This window comes from Neopsephotus bourkii, unplaced genomic scaffold (genome assembly GCF_033783945.1).
Source record: "Neopsephotus bourkii isolate Nb327-2 ecotype Australia unplaced genomic scaffold, CSIRO-AGI_Nbou_v1 NB_1767, whole genome shotgun sequence".
Taxonomy (NCBI): Eukaryota; Metazoa; Chordata; class Aves; order Psittaciformes; family Psittacidae; genus Neopsephotus; species Neopsephotus bourkii.
The window spans coordinates 3,209,062-3,233,755 of record NW_026902241.1 but is presented as its reverse complement, the minus strand read 5'-3'; the positions used below and the strand labels follow the sequence as shown (position 1 = coordinate 3,233,755).

The following is a 24,694-nucleotide window of genomic DNA, read 5'->3' as shown; positions in this document are numbered from 1 at the left end:
GAGAACAAAGCAGGATTTTCAGAAGACACATTGAATTTGGCAGTAACTGGATCCCAGCTCCCTTAGACTGCTGCTTGTGATTCCCAACAAGGGAAAACCCTGCTCCAGGAAAACAGTCAAAACACCACATTTTCCATGTTGGCTTTCTCCCCTCATCTCAATTCAGTTCTTTCTGCATGATATCTAAGTTGTTCTAATGGAGTGATCCTGTTTCAGTTGCTATCAAAAGGTCCTTAGTTCATACATAAGTTCATTCACCACCTCTTCCCGTACTCCCCAGTCATTTTTTGGAAAGTTTTTGTTCCAAGTTTGCAGTTATTCTTGTTTTCTGTGGTTCTGAACTGGACACAGTAATATTTGTCCTTTAATCCTGGTGGCTGACCACCATTCTCTGTATAAACTTGGCTTGCTTCAAGCAAAACCCCCACACTTAAATGATTCCAAGAAAAAGGGAACATAACCACAAGGTTTCCCCAAAGATTTTGCATACAGCTGATTCACTTAACCTCAAAGATAATAAATTATAGAAAAACTGGACTGATTCCACCATTCACCATGTTCTGTAATAAAGCTAAATTCCTTTTTTTTTTAGATTTTTTTCTCTCCTGACAGAGATCGGAGGAGGCTATGCTCAAGTGTGCTCTTGAACATGTTTGTGGAATGCATAATACCCCTATTCTGAGACTAATTTATTCCGACTTGTTTCTAATGCCTTAGACTTTCACACTATTACAGGAAGGCAGAATATGCGAGAAAGAAGATTTTGTTTTTAAAGAATAAATACTACTCTACAGGGAGAAAAAAAATACATCTAAAAGTGTCCTAGGCAGCAGACAAAAGCAACAATGTCTTTACTAAGTTTTAATAAGCCTCATTAAAGGACCGCAGAGAAGTCGTCCTAATAATGTAATGACATCGGTTGCTTTGGGCAATGGACTAGATTCTTAATGAGGAAAGATGACCTATCGCTTCATCATTTCCATGACAGAAAGCCTTTTTTCTTCTTGTGGCATTTAGTAGTGTCAAACACATGCAATCTGTACCAGAGCTTAAAAAAGCTGCATAATAATGTTCTCCATCTTAGATAAGCTTGTCATGTTGATGTAATTAAGCGCTTGAACTTGGGAACAGTGGTTTTGGTGCTTGTTGTATTCATTAAGTTCCTGATTTTCACTGTACAACTCTTTTTCTTGCACTGTTTTGTCATCTCTTTCTAGACAGTAGTTCACAGATAGGCTTTACTTTGGTATTTCTCTATTGTTGCAAATACATAATGCTGAATTTTTCTTTTGTTTTTAAACTAAACTAGTCTGATATGTATTCTCTATGTGTGAAAGTCGCACCCTGTCTTAAGCTCATGGGATCTGTAAATCCCAAATTGGGAATCATGTTTAATAAGCTTTTCTTGGTCTCTTCTTGTGTTAGAAAGTGATCATCTTTCCTGAAGGTTTTCTGCAGAAAGATTCTGACCTAGGTGCATGTTTTCCAGGATATTTCTGCATGCATTAGGCCTCCTGTAGCGTAGCCATTGTTTTGCAAGGAGGATGGAAGCAAGCCCAATTTGATGATGCGATGAGCAGTGAGAACACGTGCAGGGCTTTCTGGGGTTAAGGATCTGGCCAGTGTACCCCACAGCCAGCTGCTCCACTCTATCACAGCTGGATTTGTTGAGCTATTGTAGTGGTTTTTAACTTAGGGTAGGTATGAATCATACAGCAAAAGGTTTTGCTTTTATTACTGAAGGAAAACAAATACTTATTTTAAACTTGAGCACAGAAGGATTCAGACTATTGAATTGGTGTGGCATGCTGTGGATGCTGAGATCAGCTCTGGTTCATATGCCTGAAGGAGACCTGGCAGGAGAAGGGAGCTAGCTGAGTACATGGCATTTAGGGCAGCATAAGGATGTCGGAAATGTGTGCAGCTTTCCTTCCTCGGCTCTTAATTTGCAAGTTATTCTGACAATGTTTCAAATCAGTACTCTTAATTTCTGTGATCACTTTTATCTGTCTGGCAATTTGTTTATACCACTGTTAGTTGTTTCTGGATTTGAGCAAGCAACTACCGTGAAAAAGATGCTTTATAAAATGGGCCAATGATGTGGTATTATCCTTTAAGTGGTACTAGCAACTTTCTGAGAACGGAAGTCAAACCTATAGGGTAAGTGTTCAAGGACAGGGATATTTTGATGTAATTTCAAACATTAAAAAACAAAAAGGAAGGAAAATATAATACATGTGCTAATAATACAGGTTACTGATACAGAAATGTGAAATTGCTTAAGATATTGGCTCCTTAATTTTAAAGAATTTCTCAAAAAGTTGTCTGTAATATAGCTCACTTTTGACACTGCTGTATAAGATAGTCTAAACTATGACTGTGATGATCTGTTTCCTCAAGAAAAGGTGGTAATTCAAATCCTTCTCTACAGATAAATGAGCCATTCCTAAACATGTAGTTTATATATATATATGTACATATGTAGCTAATATTCCTTTTTATTTAGATAAGCAAAAACTGCCTGTGTTTTGGGGAGATGAGGAAAAAAAAGAGTATTAATGTATCCCTCTTAATACCAATTATAAAACTCAAAGTTTTGTTACCCTTTTTAACAAATAAATAGTTTTCATATAGTGTTTATAGCATTTCTAATGTGTTAACTTGTTTAGACCACAAACATGCTTTTTAGCAAGCATCACTTATTCTAGCATGGATCAAGATGAAACAGTTTTCCTGACACAGTGAGAAAACCATAAAAGTTATTTTATCAACAACAGTGCCAGTATTGTTTAATTACAAAGAGAAGGAGGTTGCTATGAACGATATAGTAACAGCCTCATCTACAGGGAAGTTAAATCCTGAATGAGTATGAAAGGAGAGGTACCAAGAGCTTGCCTCCCTCCCAGGTGTAACTGGGTTTTCCTGAAATGCTTACTTTCAAGTCCCTATCACTGCATGGTGTAGCTACTTTATTGGAAAGCCATACATAATTCTGTTAGCAGTCTGGGAACTGAATCACTTTCTTGGCAATTAGAATTGAATCAGAGGAATGGATAATAGAGATTATCCTTGGATGGAGGGAATCAGCCATGTTATCTATGGCATTAAAATAATCAACAGGGTTGTTCAAAGGATGGGTATTTGTGTCAGCTGTATAGAAATAAGAGTTTCTGGTAAACTTCAGAAGATGATTCATATTCTGAGATGACTAACAAAAGGTCATCTCAAGACATGTTTAGGCTTTTGTAGTTGTGCAAACTCTTCCAACATCAAGGTACATGCATCTGCAAAAGAGCAAGTTTGGGGTACTGGGGCTTACCTTTTTATTTTACATGGAAAGTCATCACATTCACACATACAGACTTCCCCTTCCTGCCTTCTGGATCCAGAAATCTCTTTTTAATTCTGGCACTCTGAACACCAAGGTGACTCAGTGTCCTTTCGGCCAGATTGACAATGGAAAAGCTGTTTGATGTGAAATTATGTCTTACTTCCACCAGCCCACATTGCCCTGGAGGCAATATCTGCTGCCCATTAAAAACCCCAGGGGCTAAATGCTCACAAGTGGGATGTGATTTTTGCAGTCCTCCTCCATGTGAGTTTTGGATATCTAGCAGGCACTTGTACAAATGATTCTTATGCTCTGTACTGGTGTAAGGTTAGAGCAGAGGTATTTTTGTTGCTTTTGGTAGGAGAATGACTAGGAGGAGAGGCATGTGTGGCCTGAGGGGAACTTTCAGACTGGCTGCAAGGTATCATCTGCTTCTTTCTGTTGGGAAAGCTCAATATTAAGAAGGATTCAAGAACAGTTGCAGGGAAGATAGCCTATGGGTGTGTGTGGGAGGGTGTATTGTATATGTCAGTGTATGTTTGTTAGTAATGGGTAAAAAGAAGTTGTTGCCTTTTCTATTGTAGCCAACTAAGAATGGAGCACATAAAAATTTTAGGAGCTTTTTTGTTTTTTTCCGGAAGCTCTTCATCAGAATTAAAATTGATGCTGGAAAGGGCAGGTGTAACTACAGCAGAATACCTCTCCCATTTGATCAGGACTGTTTGGGAGCAAAGAAGTTAACCTCGAGGTTGGGAAAAATACATGTTAGGAGATAGGTGAATGCTTGTGAGCTCCATCAGACCAAAATCTGATTAAGGCCTTTGAAGCTTCATTATTTAAGGAACTTCTTTGAGGTTCACTGTGCTCACTTGCTTAATATATACAAGGATGCAGCTGACAGTTTTTGTCATGCAAATAATTGAATGCCATGTTATTTAATTAAAGTTGCCTTGGCACATTTATTTTTTGCTAAAATGACAATGTGCATCTAATCTTTTAGCACAAATGTAGCCAAAATGAATTAGTTTTGTTTTTCTCTTGTCAATCAGAAATTAAAGCAGAGGGTATTTATTTTTCTTGAATTAGTCAACACCAGAGAACCAGTGAGATAGGGATACACTGGCTCCATGAATTGGCAAATTTTGAAGTTGGATTTGATGACTTTTGTTTATCTCAATTCTTCTGCTTTTTGTAGGAAATTCCACTTACTTGGATGACCACGGACCACCCCCTCAAAAGGTGAGCTGCTGCTATTTTACTTTTTTACTGTTATTTGCTTTTTTCTTGTTTTTCTTTGGTTTTGTTTTTTTAACTAATTGTATGTTTACTTGTGTGCAAAGCAACTGTGATGAGTTTACACTAGTCAATACTAGTTGGCCCTTCTAACTCTTCCTCCCCCCCCCCCGGTGTTTTCAGGCATTTGCAAGTAACTTGGGTTAAATCTTCATGTGATTAAACTAATGGCATTTTTGTCACTGAGTCAAGGAGAGGCAGGATTTTAGTGATATTTTGCCTGTCAGCACATTAATGCACAAACAAGACACAGTGGTGGGAGTTAATAAGGGAAGATGGCCTTTTTCCAGGCAGCAGTTACTAGAAATGGACTCTGCTGCTCTGTACAGTAATTTCAAAGAAAGCAGTATTTAATGAATGTAGGTAATGATTACTTTTATAGGGATAGGGTACACTGTTCTTATTGCCTATGACTGCAGCATTGACTTTTCCATCACTGTTATCGTGGCATCTCATGACAGGTGGACCAGCATTGTGATGGCTTCTACAAGAAGAAAAAGTAGAGGCAGGTATTTAGGGTCTCTTGTTTTCTTGTATCTTGTGTTGTTTTAATCTCTAGAACATGATCTTACACCGTCTTGTATCTGTCTTTCCAGACAAGAAGTCTATTATAACTCCTTTTGCATAGTAGCTATTTAAAAAACAGGATGACAACCGTTCTCATGCTATGTTCTAATTTATCTAGACTCACTTTATTTCTGTAGGTATAGTGTAGTGTCTTACTGAGGTATTTGGGTAGAGCTAACTGTGGTTTTGAAGTCTTTTGAAGGTTTTTATGCTGTGCAGTTGCAACACTTGAAGGTGCAGCTTTTCTGCAAGTTTCCTTTTGAAGTTACGCAGAATTCTCACTGTTACTTGTAAGACAGCAAAGCAGAAAGGAAGCAGAGGTACTGTGATTATGCATATAATAATAATTAGCTATAGGCTAATTTACATAATAGAGTCTATGGCTTTCTTTAATATGAACCTTTTCAAGTAGTATTGGTTTAATGGAACATAGATTCCTGAATCCTTTTGTAAGCCCTGTTGGTATTTAAGTAGAAATTTTACATGTTTTATAGTTCCCTCATGAAAAGATTCCATGGTCATTTCTAGCCAAAAAGTGGAGCCTACTGATGAAAGGGTCTTTTCTTTTTTTTTTTCCTCAGCATTGCAGGAGTCCTGCTGGGCTGATGTGGATGAGCTAGAGCATGAAACCTGAAAATGTGTCTGTCTCCTAGTTTAGTTTCAGACAGATTATTTTGGTGATGTGGCCCACTGTGAATGCTAGCACAGCGGGTGAGAGTAAGTAGTTAGAGACGGGGTGGAGGTGAAGAGCCACTTTCTCTGGTGGTAGCCCTCACCTCTCTTCAAACTCACTGTGAAATCACACCCGAGCCACCAGGCCTTGAGTTTAAATGCTCAACCATGTGTGTGCATCAGCGTGGTGAAACAGTTGACTTTCGGTCAGTGGAAGGAAGGTAGTATGGAAAGTGAGCTGACTTAGCTTAGTTACCAGTGAAAGCAAGCTACAATAATCTGTATTTCTTGACGTTGTTGCTACAAAGTCTGTGTGCGCATGAGATTTGTAGCTTTCAGCTGATCCGTAGAAATTTGTTACACTCCTGAAGTTCAGTCAGTTCAGAGGTATGATGTACATCTGATTTTCTTCCTCTTAATACAAGTTGCGTTTTCTGCATGCACAGTCACAAAACCAAGTGGATGTAGACAGAAGCAACAAAATAAAGTTCAGAATTACTAAGTGAGATGGGATGGGAGGGAATCTAAGGCTAAACATATGTTTCACACAATTGATTTAATACCCTCTTATGTTCTTGCAAGATTTTTTTTTCTATTCTTTTTTTATTATTTGGGTACCATCTGCTTCTCTTTCCCAGAAGTACAGCAGCTTGCATGGAGTAAAGCATTATGTTTGTCAGATCTCCACAGTGAACAACCAGCTCGGAAGAGTAAAGCAATAGTTACTCCAGACCTGTTAATCTTCATGCTACCTTTAGCATTCAGAAGTGCCTAGTTGTGCCAGTAAGGAAAAGGCTGTAATCTGGATAAGAATTTTTAACCTTGGAAACTTTATTCAGGTTCTGGTCCTTTCTCTTCAGGAATTTTGTGTTACCAATTAGTGGTGCTGGGGATGGGAACTCTATGCCAATGGGCAGCAGTGGGACAGATTTATTCTACCCAGACACTTTCCTGTTTACATTACGAAAAGTTCTTTTGCCTATCTAAACATGTAATTTTTGGCTGTATCCACTCAGTTTCGTCCAGCTGCAGTTCAGCGGTCTGTAGAAAGGCTAGCTGATTAAATACTTACACAATTCATTGGTTGTGTAGGTACTCTTTGATTAACTACAAAAAGTCAGTAAAGTTTTTGGGCTTCCTCTGTAATCACCTATGAAAGCTTGGTGGTTAGCTCAGTGCAGTAACAGGCTGTAGCCTTTTGCAAGTTAAAACTATTCTTCTTTAAGTACTTGCATCTGTTTACAAACTGTTAAAAGATGGATGCGCACATTTTGAACACCTTTTGGACAACATGTGTGCAAGTCTGCTTTGTTCTTGGGTGGGGATTTTTTGTTTTGTTTTCCATTCTTGTAATCAAAACGTGGGTGGGGATTGGTAAGAGGGCTGCTAATTACTGGTATTTGCTTAAGGTCATGTTTTGCATGAAGATGCTCTTGCTTTGTGAACATCATGCATTGCATTATTGGCTAAGTGCAATTATTTACCCTCCTACAGCTTCAGTTCTGAACTGTGAACCCTACCTGAACTAAATCCGCTGTAATTGTCATTATAATTAAGGTAGCCTCTATTCACATGCTTAGGTAACTGTCCACATTTAAACTAATAGATGGTTAAGGTCAATGAATGGTTTAATTTGGCACATAAAGAAGTGGCAGAAGAAATTAATCCTGAATCCAACATTTGGAATATTTCATTACAAATAGTATTTTCAGTTGTGATCCTCACAAAGCACAGATGGTGATGCACCTTTCTTTAGCAGCACACACAATACATGGATGAAAAAGCCCCTCATTTGTTTCTTTCAATCCTGGCAGTTACTTACCGTGGCAGGCATATCTTTGCCCTGCTGTATTCAACTGTGTTCAGTCTCATGAGCAGCTATTAAATGAAGCTCTCCAGCATTTCCCTAATGCCTGCTGTATTCATCAGAGGGAATTGCAGCATGCCCTAAATTAAATGAAAACATGAGATTGAGATTTGGAAGGTTTAGAAAGTAAGTTATAGAGTTAGAAGGAGCCTAATTTTGTGTGTCTGCTTAAAAATGCTTCAGAGCTAGAAACTGAGGTAGTGAACTACAAGTCATTGCCCAGGGTTGGGATGACTGCTAGCTAACACTGATAGTATGTAGTTAGCTGTAGTGGAAGGCCACCAACAGTCGATATGCACTGGACTGCACTGTTTTGCAGAGTGCATTCCAGTGTTTTGTTGGAAATCGTATTAGTTTTGGCTTTTTGTCATGGCTAGGTGCCAAAACTTTGTTTTCTTTAAATACTATGCGGGTTTTTTTCCCAGTGGAAGAACTGAAAATAGCTCTTGTTCTCTGAATAAGGAATAGCATCATCATGTTTCAGGAGGTCAGGGTAGTGGGCTGGTTTTTTCAAATAAATGTGGCAGCAGCAATTTTCTCAGAGCAAGTAGAGAAGGAAAGATTTGCTCAATGCTGTACATGAACATTGCTGGTGTGGTTCTGGTTCTCCCGTTAAGGCCAGTTGAGCCAGCTTTTCAAGTCTTCCCCCAGTAAACGTTTACTTGACTGTTAAAGACTAGCAGTGATTACCCTTACCACTGACTGGTATGAAAGTGCCTGTGCCTGTAGTATGAAGGTGTGTGTCTGGCATAGGCCACTCTTCTTTGGTCCTTAGACACCAGAGACTTGGCCAGAGATTGACTCATCGTAGGTTTTCATGAGTTCTAAGACGGATCTCTGTGTGTGCTTCTTTCCAGGTAGCTGCAATCTCCAGCAATCCTAGCACACCCCTGGTCTTGGTGGTGTTAGTGTCTGACAGATAAAAAGGAAGTTACATTCGGCTATAAACTATATTCACTGCTCTGTCCGTAAAAAAATAATTCTTCAAGTTAAAACCCTTGAATTTCCTAGTTCAAACCTCTTTCTCTCTAGGTTTTTTCTCAGTCTCTGAAAATTCTGAATTGAAGGTTTTTTGGAAAATGATCATTTGTTTAGCCTCTCTTAGCCTCTTACAGACTAAGCAATGACTATAGATGATGCTGACCTGTTTTTAAAAAACCTGTGAGATTGACATTTGTTAGAGACTGCTGCTGTTCAGTTAATATATTTCATGTCTGAGCATTTCTGAAATAAACAGGTGTATTTTGTTCCCGTATTTGGCCTAGCTATTTCCTTAGCAAAACTTCTTGAAGTTTTTTTCTGACGTCCAATGTGGTGAAGCTGACATCTGAGGACAAATTATGCGATCTTTATCAAGCCTATTGTTGTTACTGATTGAAAGCTTTTCCCCTGAGAACTTGGCAAGAGCATCAGGATATGTCCCTCTATATGTGTAAAGGAGCTGTCCACATAGATAGCAGATGAGTTAAATTCAAGTGGTCTATTCTTCTTTTCTTGATGGTTGTCCCACGGGATGCCTGTGATGGACCCAATGTCTTTTGATATCTGTTAGGATGTCAGCAAAACTCTATACTTAGCATGTGTGTGACAATGCTTCAAAGCTTTAAATGAATACAGAAATGGATGGGTTCAAAATGAAAAGAAATAAAATGCATAGATGCGATACAATATTTTCCGGTATGAAGACAGGCTGAGAAAGTTGGGGCTGTTCAGCCTGGAGAAGAGAAGTGCGTGGAGACCTCATAGCAGCCTTCCAGTATCTGAAGGGGGCCTGCAGGGATGCTGGAGAAGGACTCTTCATCAGGAACTGTAGCAGTAGGACAAGGGGGAATGGGTTTAAACTTAAACAGGGTAAGTTCAGGCTCAATATAAGGAAGAAGTTCTTTACTGTGAGGGTGGTGAGGCACTGGAACAAAACCCAAGCAAGATTTGTTTCACTTTAGGTGCATGCTTAATAGGGAATTTAAGATCATGAATAGGAGTGTGTGTTTGCAATAGAGCTGATATTCTGTGTTCAATTGTACTAAAACAAATGGTGGATAATCTTTGAAGCAGTCCATCCAGGGCAGGGTGGGAGGAGATTTCAGTGATTAAAAAGCCTTGTTCTGTTTGTAAAATGAATTGTTTATGAGATATTGTGCAGTGGGAAGGTTTTCATCTAGCAAAAATCACCAGAACTGAGAAATGCTAAGATAGAGTAACTTCCAGTGGTTACTAGACACAATACCTGGCTAATAAAAATCAAAATGCAGTAAGTGCCTTAACTACAAAGATCCCCTTTATAGTTTGAAGAACTATGTTTTACTGTATAACTGAGATTGAGTGTAGTACAGTGAATAAAATACAGTGATATTAAAACCAATAAAATATTTCTTCACTTTCCTCAGTTTATTAAAGGCAGTGTAAAATAATTGTAGAAATACTTGGAATAATTATTTCATGTCCTTAAGTTTTGTTGTCCTTCCTTACAAACGGGAGTATCTCAAGGGAAGAAAAACCTGATTTGCCAGAAGATTTCCCCATTGTCTGTTATTTACAATTGATTGGAATCCTGATGAAGCTACAGGTGATGAATGATATAACAATAATACACTAGAACTCTAGTCTGTACTATTACTTTGTGAATTGCATCATGAAAATATTTGAATAGTAATGGAGAACTAATTTTTGTTTGTTTTGTTCATGTGAATTTATCGATCAAGAATCTTGAGAACAAGAAATTATTGTATTTTGTTGTTTACTAATATAGAGAAAATGATTACTTCTGTTTTTAATACTACTTCAGTTTATAGCATATCAGAAAGGTGTAGATAGGGGAAAGCTAACCGATAGTAAATGAACAGTACAAAGAGTCTTGGGAAATTAAAGCCAGATTGCCTGTCATAAGAAGATAAATCCATGAGACATACTGTGCATGCTGACATCCTGCAAAAGTTTAAACAGTAGTGAACTGGCTTTACAAAGCCCAATGTTTTTAGCCTCTCAATTTTGAAGGATTTCAAGACACAACAGGAATGCAGATTTTTTGAATGCCAGTAGTCTGTAGTTTTCATCCATCTAATTTCACAGGTGCTTAGGAAGTATTCAGTCATTTGGTCTGTACTTTAATTGTCAGGCTGTGTGCATAGATAAAGGTGAAACACAGAAGCCTACCCACTGTTACACAAAATAGAAAAATTCTGATACCACCAGTTTTGCAGCCTGTAAGTTTGTTCTGCGTCAAATACCATAGCTAAAAGAGAAGCTCCCTCCATTGAAACGGGAAGGAGTCCTGCCTTGATCAGCAGGAAGGAGGTTTGGTATGCTTGAGAAACAGATTAATCATTTCAGATTGCAGAAGGGTGAAATGGGAGCACTTGATACTGGGCTGCATCCATTATTGCCTCCAACTTGGGGCTTCTCCAACACCACAGGATCCACTTTTGACTGAAACATGCACTGTGGTCAGTCAGGAAGGTATTCTGGGCCTTTGAGTCATTTCAGGTGACACTAGGATTTCTTCTGGCTCTGCTGGAATTGTTGGCTATTAGCACACTGTCCTTCCTGTAGGCACTTTTTGGTGTTGCTCCTTCCAGGTGGTGACACATTGTCATGAACCAGATTTGAATCTGTAACTAGCAGCTGTGAAGTAAATTCAGTCCCTTTGAATTCCCCTGAACATGTGGAGCGAGAGCACCTCAGAGCCAGCTCATCAGTAATGAGCATTTGAATTACAGTCCAGCAGAACTGGCCTGTTTTACAAATTAAAATCCAGTTACGGCTATAAACAACCTTTATTTCAGGCTGCAGTTGATTTACAAAGTGCCTGCTCAAAGTGCACTGGAAAAGACAAGCGTGCTGTAGATGTTAAAATAAAATGTGAAACTACTAAAGTAAAGGGCAGAAGGGCAAACTGAAATACAGTATGACACATCCTTGGCAATGATGAAACCATGAGGAGTTGTACTAGTGCAGACCAATAGATAGTCAACCCCAATAGGTACAAAAGGGTTAACCCTTAATCTGAAGAAAGACAGAGGAATAAATTATTTAGTCTATCACTTGTCACATTCAAATCGAGTATTATTGGCTTTGGGGTGAATTCATGTATATTACACTGGAAGGATAGAAACTACTCTAAGGTAGTTAGGTTACTTAAGGGAACACCAGTGCTGTGATGTATTATAAAAAGTCTTAAAACAAGGCTTAGCTACTTAATATCTCTCATGTTGTAGGTATCCAGTATAAACATGTGGGTTGGATGTGATAGGATTTACTGCTTCAACAGAGGGTAACCGTGCCAGTGTGTTCTGAACACATCACAGAGTGTACAAAACCCTGGGCTCAGGAGGAAAACCAGCAGTTTTAAATTTTGCAGTTCCAAGATACATATACATATAGTGTAAAAGCTGCACAAATTCTGCAGCTTAACGGGTTTTCGGTATGACATGTAAAACATTCCAGTGGAAAACTGGGTAATTAGCGACACCAAAATTCTTGGCCTACTTGAATTCATGCTAGCTCCAACAATGAATACCAGAGTCAGTGAACTGTGTCCTTAATATCATTTCTCTCCTTTATCTCATTAGAAGATAGATGCATACATAAATGAGATGACTTTCACAATGTGAGGAACTTTAGAAGTAAGATATGAGAATGTTGCTTTTCACAAAAAAACTTTTGAGGTTCTTCCTGTTCTCTTTCTGTTATAATCTTCACACACTCATGTAGGGTAAAGGAGAGAGTGATGACTTTGTTCAGCACCCCTTTCTGTACCAGCAACAGTCTCATATGGTTTGATTCTTCAGAATGCCACCCTGAGATTTATTAAAAAGGGATATCCACAAGATACAAAGAATAACTAGTCAGTTCTTTTTTGCCTTAGACACAGCACTATATCTAGTTTTAGTCCCAGAAGAAGTGAACAGTTGCAAACTGCAGAGGAAAACAAGAAGAATGAAGAGGAGATTGAAAAGCATGCTAGGTTAAGAAAGGGAGAAAGGAAAAAGATTTGGTTAATCTAGCAGGTACCCCTTCCCCAAACAATTACCTTTTGGGTAGGGTGATTCCCTCTCACCTGCTTCATCCCTGACAGAATCCAAAACAGCCTTTGCTTGTGTACAGTTGATGTTGCTGAGTGATGAGGGAGCCAGGAGTCCTGCTCACACCTCCAGGGGCTGCCTGACTTTAGTGACCACCTAGAACTGCTGAGCGAACAGAGGATGTGCTCTTTACCAGCCGGTTTGACTCTTTGTATACATCTGCTGGATTTGAATGTTGCTGTAACTTCACATAACCAAAATAAACCTGCTTCTGCACTCTTGGGCAGGGAATCTTGTGCAGCAGATTGCTGAAGCAGAGGCTTTGCTCAGCTGTGAGCTGCTGTTTTAAGAAGCTAAATCAGTTGCAAGGTATAAAATGTTTTAACAGGATGCAGCCAAAACATTGAAAATTTGATCTTTGACCTTTTCTTAGTAATTTTCCCAGGTTGTCATAGTTTCAATGTTCTGTATGTATAACCATAATATCTTGTAATGAGGCCTGATCTGAGACTTTACAGGGAGACTTTACTATGCTTTGGATCAAACTCTTTTTAAATTTGTAAGGGTGAGGTGCTTCTTCATAGGAAAAATATTGGACGTTTTGATACTGGCTATACAGATCTGTTTTGTGGGGCACATGGGGAACCATTAACTTTGGCAAAGACTTCATAGTAGTGCTTTTCTTTAGTAAGTTTGACTGTGTCTACAACCAGTCTCCTTTCGCTGCTTGTGCTCCGTGCTTATGTTTTCAATTTATTTTGGTACTTAGGGATGTTGACTTATTAGAGAACACGTTTAAACTTACTCTTCCAAAAATGTCAGCTGCCAAACAGATGAAATGCATTGCTGGGGGGGGGGGGGGCAGGGAGGAGTCATACTCTTTCAGTTAAAATTAGTTGCTTAATGGAAATGCAGCAGGAGAATCTTCTGTTTCTTCTGCTGCAATATTTTCAGTGTTCCACTGCAGCTTGAAGGCTTTCAAACTTTGAAAACAAACTTCAGCCTTACCTTTCATGTGGTTTCTAGTGTATTTTCAGTGACCCATAGAGAAGATCACGCTGTCTGGTCTGCTAAAGAGTTGGTTAATTCCAAAGCCTGCCTCTGTCCAGTGTCACTAGACTGCATAGATGGATCTTGATATACTGGATCTGTGTGGTTTACCTGGGGAAGAAGGAGGATAAATTTATTTCATTTCCTCTCACTTTCATTTTTCAGTCATGTTTTCTGCCAGCATATCTTTGTGTTAGCACCTTTTCATTGTAAATGCTTTCATAGTGAGTAAGTTGATATTTGCTTGGAATGAAATTTTTTGCAGTGATTCCTGAAGTTAGGTTTGGAATATGCTATCTCTTGGTGGCCTTTTGGTTTGTCTTTTAATAGGCCATGGCAGGCTTGTGACAAACCTCAGTTAAATAGAAGCATCCAGCAAATCTAAGAAAATCTCAAAACTGGTGACTGAATTATCTGATCTGTTTTCATGAAACTCAGTGTGAGAACAGATACTCTCTGGAGTTGGTAAAAGATGAGCTAAAAATGAAATGCATGGTGGGTAACAAAATTCTGGAGTTTGCTGGTATAGCACATTGTGTAAGAAATTCTTTAGGCAACAGGTATAGATGTGCCTTCTAACAACCCATCTGCAGTTTTTGGGGGCACTGGAGGAGGAGAGAGACAGGAAAGAAATAGATTGCTGGCAGTGATCAGGTTGGCAAGTGCCTAACTAGTGTTTTCCACCACTCATGAGCAAGATGGGCCATTGCATTGACCCAATAACCAATTTCCTGAATTCTTGTAATTCAGTCAGTTGGATGGGGAAAAAAATGAAAAGTTGGCACGGGAAGATGTGATATATAGGGATGTGTGTCATTAGTAAATGTTTCATTGCTTTCATGATCTCACCAGTTTTGTCTGTGAGCTGGCCTCATTCACCTGATAAACATGGAGCTCTATCTGACCACAGGTTAGTCCCTGCTCATAAAGGGGAAGTCAGTGCTGGCACCTACTTCTGTCCCTTCTTACGAGTAAGGACAGGGACCACTTGCTTGCAGAAGTTGTGGAAGTGGTGGATTGCATCTGGGAACGTATATCTCTGACATGAGTTCTTTGTCTGGACAAATTGTTACCTGGGCTGGGAAATTTTCGTCAAAATTATAGTGGATTTGGTTCAGTAAAAGTGAATGCCTCAGGCCATTGGGTGGATCCCTGAACTGTTGACACTGCAAGTAATTACCGAGCCTGTTTTTTAAATGGTGAGAAGGTTTACCTGGAGACAAAGCCACCACTGAAGATGGAAGCCTGAGCTTTTGTCAGGCTCTCTGAAAAATGGCCCCCCTCCTAAAACTGGCAGAGCTACTTGTCAGTCATCATCTGTAACGTACATTCATTTTGATTTAAATTTACTTTTTCTTCTTGATTTCATTCACAGTGGTTGCTGACATCTTTAAGTGTGGAACGAAAGAAAAAAAAGTTCAGTTTGAACTGACAAGTAAATTGTTATATAACTTTCCAGACCCTTAGAGAGAGCTGGTGTAATTATACTGTGGATTTTACTTTTTTATAGCTGTAAGTACTAATTCATACAACTCCAAAGTGAATTACATGTTTGAATTGTTTATATTACCTCTGAGCTTTGATGCAGTGCTCAATAAAGTCATTGCAATTATTTTAGGTTGTGTATATTGTTACATGAATATTGCATTGCCAGAGCATCACCTCAGCAGTTAGTCTACATGATGCATACTGTTACTGTAAAACAAAGTGTAATCCAGTTAGTGTTTTGTAAACCTCCAATTGCTGTTTTCCATCTTGCTTCTGCTAATATAATAGGAGCCTCCTTTTCAAGTGCCTTCTCTGTCACCATTTCTTCTATTGTCTGAGTCTATTGTAAGTATTGAGGGGAGGGAAGGAAGGGGAAGAGAGAAACAAGTTCCTCTCTGAAGTTTTCAATTTCTTGCATTTCTAGATCTGCCTGATACAAACTCAGGATCCAGGAGCAAATATTTCTTTATCAAATTTAGACATTTTAGAAAATTACTTAGACATTTTCTAAAATGCAGAAAACAGGTTTGCAGCATCCAGAGGGAACTGGTCACATCAAACAAATACTTGCTTATGTCCAACAGCCTGTGTACTGAGTGGCTTTGTGTACTGGGCACACCCTCTGGTGCATTCAGGTGTGGAAATGGAATGGTGACGTAAACAGAAGAAACATGAGCAAAGCTTCGGCAGCACATCCCTAAAGCCAATCACATTCAGCAGTGCTGTCAGTGAAGCTTTGATTATTGTTAGTGACTATGTTCTTCTGAAGTGAGCTTTGAGCTGTAGCATTTATTTATCTTGAATCCTGTCTGATTTTGCCTAGATGCATTCAGATGTTTACTGAATTAAGGCATTGATGTATTTGTCTCCTTTAAGCTAAACAGTTGTCTGAAAATAATAGCCCTTTATTTCAGTTTTGTATAACTGCAGTATTTGCTTACAGTTTCTTATTGGGAGTTGCCATGGTTATTGTCAGTGTGCAAAACAGAATTGTGCTCCATAGGAGGGTGAGTTTCAAAAAGAAAGGTGAGAAATGGCAGAAGTTGGTGGCAACTGTCAGTTTTTTGGCTGCTAAAGTTGCTTGCACATAGAAAAGAGACCTTATAAATGCTTGCTTTAATTTCGTTTCATTTTCAAGAATTATATTAATAAAATTCACCCAAAGTTACTGGCTGATCAAGTCAGGGATTTAATTAGAAGTTGGATGTGATCTGCGTGCAGCAAAATTCCATGTGAATGAAGTACCAATGAAGACAAAATTTTGCTTGTTATATGGCAAAGTGCAGCTCTGCTATGAAAATCCAAGCAGTTAATGGAGCATTTTTAAATGTTTCCACAAACTCTCATCATTTATCACATTTTCAGGATGCTAGGCAAACACATGCTGTGTGTGCTCTTGCTCCTTCACTGGCACTTGTCAGCATCTACTTAGCATTTGTCTTGAAGACTTCACATATTTGCACAGCACAGTATGCCAGAAGTGTGCGTCTGAGCAGAGGAGAACCTCCCATCCATTCCACCAGTTAACAGAGTGGTTGCTTGGATAGTGCTGCAGGGCTGTGGCAAATAACTGGTTTTTGTTGTGTAAAGAAATGAATCAAAAAGTGGACAATCCAGAATATGGCTCGTGTGTGTTCTTGCGTAAGGAAAACTTTCCATGATGGTGTTCCTGGTGTTACTATCAACAGAACTTGTTCAAATGTTAACCTTTCAGACATCATTAGCAGTCCTTTTGGAAAAGGTTAGCTACAGCTGTAGCAGAGACATTAAATTAATCAACCCTGGAGTTCTCTGATCATTGAGGCTGGGATTTTCCATTTCATAGGAAGCAAGGCTTCTGAGGGAAAAATTGATAAGGAACAAGGGGCCTAAGTATCTCATAGAAAACTGTAAAAACATCACCAAATAGTTAGACTTGGTGTGTTATGTGGGTTCTGTATGAGCCTTGGGATGCCCATGTTTAGTTGCTGAATCAGCAGGTGTGATTGAATAAGTTGGAAAGCTTAACTAAGACCATGTTCACCAGATACCTACCCCTTCCCAAGGTAGTTTGGAGAATGGTGGTTTCCATGTTCATGTTGCAGTGAAGGGTATATCCTAAACACTGCAACCAGTAACAATAGTAATGTCCTTATTGTCATGAAGTGTAATGTTAATAGCAAAGTGCCAGGATGTTACCATTATACATAGGGGCATTCAGATTTTTCCTTTTATTTATTTATGGGTTTTTTATTCTAGTTTGCAGTCCTCTTGGAAAGTAATCTGAAGGGTTTCCTGAGGAATAATTTTTCTTCTCTAATGAAGATCTGTCAGCTTTTCAAATACCGTAAGAAGTGCCAGAAGCCCATATGCCTCATATGACTTCTCTTATGTTAGAAATCCTTCTGCTTGGAGAATGTGATTGCATCAACAGCAGAAGTAACTATAGGTTGTGACACACTATTACTTTGGCATGTGAGGGTTTTTTTGCACTGATCACATTGCCTAGAACCCAGATGCACTCCCTGTGTCAGGAAATATTTTGTGCTGTCCTCTTACTAGGAAACTGAACTTTCTATAAGTGAGTGTGATATATGCACTGCTGTGGATGAAGCTGAACTCCTGACTATGTTAGCCAGTTTAAAAGGCTTGAAAAAAGATGCCTCTTGACCTGTATTATCAGATGCTGCTGCTATATGCAATTCTTTGTCTAGTGAAAAAGTGTGACTTCAGAATGCCTTTTATTGAAGCAATAGCCCATGAATATCATCCAGAAACAAACCAAGGCTGCATCCAGTGTACTTCAAGACAGTGAATTACTGCTCAATTTTTGTGGTTTCCCATGGAGGAGAGCATGGTGCAAGAGATCATGGGCTGGAGGTCATTCCCAGTGGACAGGTTGGATGTGGCTGTTCTGTTTTGAGGGTTAGCGAACATTACCTCTGCAGAGGTGACCAGACTGTGCCAGTTAATCTCCAGGCTGCCTGTGTCCCAAGCATTGTTTATTCTGCAAGTACATACCTAGCCAGTATCATGATTTGTTCTGCGAGTCTCTTTGAAAGATTGATGTCTATATTTGAAGTTGAAACAGTTGATTAATCTTAGCTCTGTACAACTGGTGGTTGTTGCTGGTGGGTTGGTTTTTTTCCTTTTAAGCTGAAGTTTTTCTCTTTGAGCATTCCTCTTGCATTATGTCAGCTTCACTTTGAGTTGCCAAACTGTAGTGAAAAGTCACTCCTCTTTGTTCTTTGTATGGGAGGCGTTCAACTAAAGGTGATTATTTGTACTGAGGTTACCAAGCAGCAGGTTTAAGCACATCATTGTCTTCTCTAGAAGACATCAGCAGAGACTTAATGTATCTGGACTAGTTACCAATCTACACTGCTGGCTTAAACTGGATCATGAGGGTGAAATCTCAGCTTGCCACCCTCTGAGCTGTGTCTTTCTAATCTAAAGAGCTTCTAACTTGATGGTGAAAGCAAATACTTCTGACCTGGGCAGAGCCCTAGAAATTCTCCTCTATGTATTTGTTGGCTTACAGTCAAAATATGCTGTGATTCAGAGGTACACAGAAACAAAAATACCAATATACTGACTCCATGTTTTTTCAATCTCTATTTAGGTACTTCCTTTCCCCAGCCAGGTGGTCTACAACAGAGTTGGAAAGTGTGGGAGTCGAACTGTGGTTTTGCTTCTGAGAATTTTATCAGAGAAACATGGATTCAACCTGGTTACATCTGACATCCATAACAAGACAAGACTGACCAAAAATGAACAGGTAACTTCATCTTAGATCCTGTTTTCTTAGTATGTTTGTGAGACTGAGAGACAAAGGCATATGCTGTCAGAAATCAGATTGAAAATGCACACTGGTTCTTTGACCTGAGTAATCAGCCAGAATTCATTATCTTCTGAGAGGCTTCAGTTAATAGGCAAAATGGATTATAGAGCCAAGAGCAACATGATGTGGAAGCTAACCAGAAAAGCTAACTTCCAGTGAGCCAGCTCGTGAATTTAGTCAGCATAGCAGTTAGTCCAGCAGTGAATCACAAAGGGTTAGTACAAGAGAAGTTAGGTGCTAACAGCTTCTGGGATCTGTATTAATGTATCTTCAGGGCACAACCATTTATCATATAAGCAGGCCAGCTTATTTAGACCTAACTTGAGTCTCTTTTAGTAGAGCAGGAGTAAATAATAGCCAACAGTTGGTTTTTTTGGTTTTTTTTTCCTCACTTTCTTCATTCAGAATTTTCTAGGAAACATTTGCTTCAAGAAGATGTTCCCTGGTGCTGTACTAACCTGTATTGCTATAATTTGACACATCCTTGATCTTATCTCAGCCTATTGCTCATCTGCTTTTTCATGTTATCACACAACCCTCACTAAAGCAAATGAAAATATCACATGAAACCTCTTTACTCAGATACCCCTTTTCCTGTTCCTTTAAAGTTGTAGAGGGCATTATTTTTGCAGCTTTGATTCCTTAAAAGATCCAGTTATTTAAATTATTTTGTATTTAGGGTAACCACGTGCCCTCTGAGTATCACTGCCATCAGCAGATGCTGGTGCAACTAATACAAAAAACCTCAGGCTCTGAAGCGTATGGATATGGTCAGATGCTATAGGCATGGCTGTTGCACACAAATTGCCCACAGCTGCTATTTTGATCTACAGATCAGGTAGAGGCTGCAATAACTGCCTGTGTCACTTCTAGGAATAGCAGCCAGCAAACCACAAAAGGATAAAGTGCGATGATATATACAGACCTGGGCCTGCCAGTGGCATTATGCTATGATTGGGGGTGATTTATTTGTAGCCTGTTTGTGAGCAGAAGATTGTTATTTTAGACACAGTGTTTCATTTCAAGTGGAAATTTGGGAGCAGATACTTGTCCTGCAGGTCCCACCTTCCTCCCTTCCAAGATGACCATAGGTGTCTCACCAGCAGCTGCCACTGCAGGACTGACTAGCCAGGGCTGCCACAGCAACCCAAAGGCTTCTGTGCACAGCTGGGTGCAACACCCCAGAGGAAAGGCTTGGGGGGGGGAGGACAGTATCTCCCCAGTGCCCCTGCTTGTGGCCAAGGGAAGGCCTGGGCTGCAGTTACTGCAGGATATCCTGTATATCCTACTGGCAGCACCATGGAGCCTCGGAATTTTGCAGGATGGTCCCATCGGGTCCCGTCAGGTCAGGGTCAAACTATCCTGAGCTACTGCCTGGTTAGTTTTTCTGCTTAACTGTAGGATATGGGATAGAAGACTTCAGTGGGTATGACTGCTTTTGTGTTTTGGCTTGTTTGGGTTTTGGCTGTGTCATTCATCAGATATCACATCACAAGAGTCTTCAGTGCTTTAGTCAAGTATGTGGAGATTCTGGAGAGGCCCAGGCTTATTTCTGATTCAACCAGTACACTGACAGAGGATAAATATCCTCATTACTTTTTGTGCACCAGAAGCTGTTCGGTTACTAGATAGCAAATGTGCTGGAACACAGATGGTATTGGATAAATTGACACTGAGCTAATGATGTACTCTATAGATGGCCCTGCTATAACTTGAGTCTCTTAAGTTACGGCTTATTTACATAGTTACAATATGTTCATAATTTAATGAGTACTTTTGCTGAAAAGTGTCTTTGATCAGCAGGAAATGTGCCTGGAGACAGTAACTGTTCTTTTGTTCAGGGTGATTTTAGTTGTCTTCTCATTTTTTATGAGCAGAATAGGAAAAAATAAATTATTTCTCCCACGTTTAATGTGGTGTACACAAGGGGAAGTTAAGAGAATGGATGGTCTCAGGCTCCAGGCACTGGAATGAGAGAAAAGGGAGCTGGGCTGGGCTGTAGGCTCCCAGCATGAGCATGGGCTTCTCACTGAAGATATGTCTCCTTCCTTATGTAATTTGTCTGTACTGTGTTTGGTTAATGCCCTGATCCAGCCAAGACTTTTATGTAAATGTTTAGCTTATGTAGTCTGCTGTTGTTGAATAAAGTTAAGCATGTAGGTGTTCTTAATGACTATGGAGACTGCACATAACTGAAATCCATGTTTTCATTGCCTTTCCCAGTCTCCTACCAAGACATTTCCCCAAATTATATGTGCCTGCCAGCAATTGTAAGTGCAGCATTTGAACATCTGTGGGCATAAGGGAGTGAGTTTTGGAAACAGATTGGTTAATCTGTGCCTTACCATTTGCTATGATATTTCCAAATAATTCAGAAAATAATGTGTATTATTCATGTATACAAAGTTAATCTAATTGATGTGGCTTTAAAATGACACACAAACTCCTACAAAATAATTCTTCCCCTTCCTTGCCTTCCTTCACACCACCCTTTTTTGTTTAGTTGGTTTTTGTTTTCTTCATTTGGAGAAGTAAGAGTGAGTATAGATATGTTATACCGATATGAATCGCAGGAGTAATTGATGGTTTATCCTCATATTGTTTACTTCTACCACCCATCCTTACGGCCATGCAGCCAGCTTTATGTATAATTCCAGCTTAACACACTAAAATTCCATGACTAATTTCTTAAATGCTTCTAAAGACAAAATTGGTCATAGCAGCTTGGGGAGCTGGAAATTCTTGAAACTATTCCAAGTTTTTGAAAGCTGAAAACAAAGACCTAGTCTCATTCCTGTGAGTTGTTTATAGAAATGATACTGAGATGAAAGTGATATACCAAACACCTGTAGATACTTGTGCATCTTGGACCCTGCATGCCTGAAAACAGTAGAGGAAGGTAAAGAACTCACAAGAAAGATACAGAGATTTTTTTTGGTCCTATTTTATCAGTGTTAGTGGAGACCATAGCGTGATCCAGCTGACCTCACTTGGAAAATTCCAGTTGCCTCACCATTTTTGTACATTTTGACCTCAAATTCTCCCAGTGAAATAACAGCAATTTAAAAAGAAGTGGTAACGTTTTGGCTGTTGTCTGGGTGGGATTATTATCAGATTATTTATTTTTGCTCCCAGTAGAATTTACCTATTGCAAACCTTGAACCAAACAGGACTGCAGTTAGCTTGGGGAGCTGGCTGTTTACAAGAGGGAAAGGTAGTGTCTTCTCTCACAAGCCTTGAGCTGAGTTTTTAAGCAAGAACAATGCTGTGGCTGGAGCAAAGCCATCCTCCACGTTTTTCGCCTCTCAGGGAGGGCCTGTCTAGTCTCCCTCAGAGTCATTTAACTGTGCCATCTGCTGGATTGTGATTTGCAATACAGCAACAAATGCACGGGTGATGCTGAGCCATTATGGTTTAATTTCTTCAGCATGGCTAACTGAGATCCTACAGTAGTAGTGTAGGATGGTAGAATAAGGAAAAACCTTTCCCTTTGGGTATTGCTTCCTGATGTTCTTGCTCAGGTGGGCTTTAAAATTCAGAAACAGCTTGTGATTTATGGGGTTGCATCTCTTTGCAGATCTGGTCTTCTTTAAAGGTCCTGTTTAAGGATCAGTGCAGAAAATGAATTTTGGAGGAAAAATTACAATAAAAGCTTAAGGAATCACAGTGGTAGAAAGATATTATGCTAGGGAGCAAATCAGCATTTATGCTAAAGTCACTGGTTTTTGCAATAAAGTGTTTATGGAGGAGAGGTGGAATGACAGCAAATTTGTGTTGACCACACCATGGAGGTATTTGCAAGTGCTTATTGTGGTTTCTTATCTCTGCAGACTCTTGCCATGCAGTGTACCCAGTGCTTTTGGTTTGCTTTTGCCCTCCAGTTCAGATGATGTGGCTGGGCCATGCCACAGGCTCCGCTGGTGAATTGGGTGCATGTGGGCATGGAATGTCACTGCCTGCCTCTCCAGTCTTTGTGTCCTGGCATTTCCCTCTCCCTGGATCCTTGTTTAGCAGCATAAACCCTCTGGTGCAATTTAGTTAATTTCAAAAGCAAATTGCTATCTTTTTCAGCATTGTTTCACTGCAGTAACCTAACTTCCCCAGGAGAGCTCATGGCAGCAGCAAGAAAGAGGAATGGCTCTTTATGGGCCCTTATCCCAGCGAGCATATGCTCCTTTCAAGCTTCCTCCAGATATTTCTACAGCTGCTCCCTCCAAACATGGATGTGTTCTGGTTCATCTCTTTCGTAACAGTTTTTGCCAGGGTAATTTTTCTTCTGCTGCTTGTGCCTTTTCATGTCTTTCCAAACTTAGATTGGTTAAGACGATCTCCTATATCATTTGCGCTTATATGTCTGTCTCCTTCATCACTCATTCCCTCCAAAGGTGCTTGCTTTCCTCAGATCTTATCCTCTGCTCAGTCTTCCTCTCTGTTGGTACTCTACACTAGCCATCTTGTAAAACCCAAGAACCAAAACCCCAAACCAACAGCAAAAGAACCCACTGGAGACCTTACTCTCATGGGAGACCTTTGAAAATTTGTATTCATTTATTTTTCTTCCAAGTCATCTTAAAAGGAGGCACTGACTAATGTTTGGCTTGTTAGACTGAAATCAGTTCAGCACAGTGGGATCAGAGAGAGGTAGGCCCATGGGAAATATGGCCACAGTTTGCATGTGGCTGTGAGCCATTACAGTTACTTATTTTTCCCTGCTGACATCTGTGTGTTGTTTCTCTGTTGAGCCTTACTTACCCTTTTGGCAGGGTTTTTAAAAGGATGGTTTTTGCTTGTTTGTTCATATGCGCATTGTAGCTTTATCCACATCTGCTTGCAAGTCTAGTTAATCATTAAGTGTCTAAATGTGAAGGCACTTTTAAGTCAAAACAAAATTCTGTGCATGCTTTGGTGTAAGCTATTATCATAGCTCAAGAGATCGAGTTTGGTGGCAAGGGATTTAAAAAAAGCCAGGAGCCAGATGCTGTCCTGCGCTCTGTGCATCTTTCCAGACTTTGTTCCTGAGGCAGAAGTGCCTGTGCTGGTACAAAAACTGGTTGACACAAGCCTGACACTGACATCAGGTGAAGTGCAATGGGGGAAACATGATAGTGGTGTGATGTGAATCTGCCTGGTGCTAGCAAATTGCTACCAGCCCTAGGGAAAGATGAGGAGCAAGGGAGGCTTGCATGGTGCTTTGTTAACACTCACTATACTACTCGCACACGTTTATCTAGTGGTATTATGTTAAAGCTGCCTGACTTTTTAAACTCAGTGGGATTAATCTGTATATGTGTACTATCTTTACATCTCCATATTTATGCTCTGTTTGGTTTTTATTTATTCCAAGATGCAATTACAGTGGTGACTGTAATGGCATGAATGGAGTTTTTATTCCATATCAATAACTTCCTTCTGTCATCTTCCTTTCTTCCTTCATTCATGCAGATCCAGTAACACAGGTAAAATGCCAATAAACCTAAATAAAGCTTTGTACAGTTCTGAGAATTTCACTTCTTTTTCAGTTTTCTGGGTAAAAACAAAGAAAGAAGCCAATTGAGACATCTGATAGACAGTCTCTAGAGTCTCCC

General features: G+C 39.6%; 1 protein-coding gene across 1 annotated transcript in view; it reads left to right on the top strand.

Moving 5' to 3' along the window:
• Positions 1-24,694, top strand: part of UST (uronyl 2-sulfotransferase) — a 159,509-nt gene that overhangs the window by 56,254 nt on the left and 78,561 nt on the right. The window contains exons 2-3 of the mRNA XM_061378795.1: positions 4,527-4,570; positions 18,891-19,046. Of these exons, the coding sequence (XP_061234779.1) occupies positions 4,527-4,570; positions 18,891-19,046 (200 nt within the window). The remainder of the gene's footprint in view (positions 1-4,526; positions 4,571-18,890; positions 19,047-24,694) is intronic.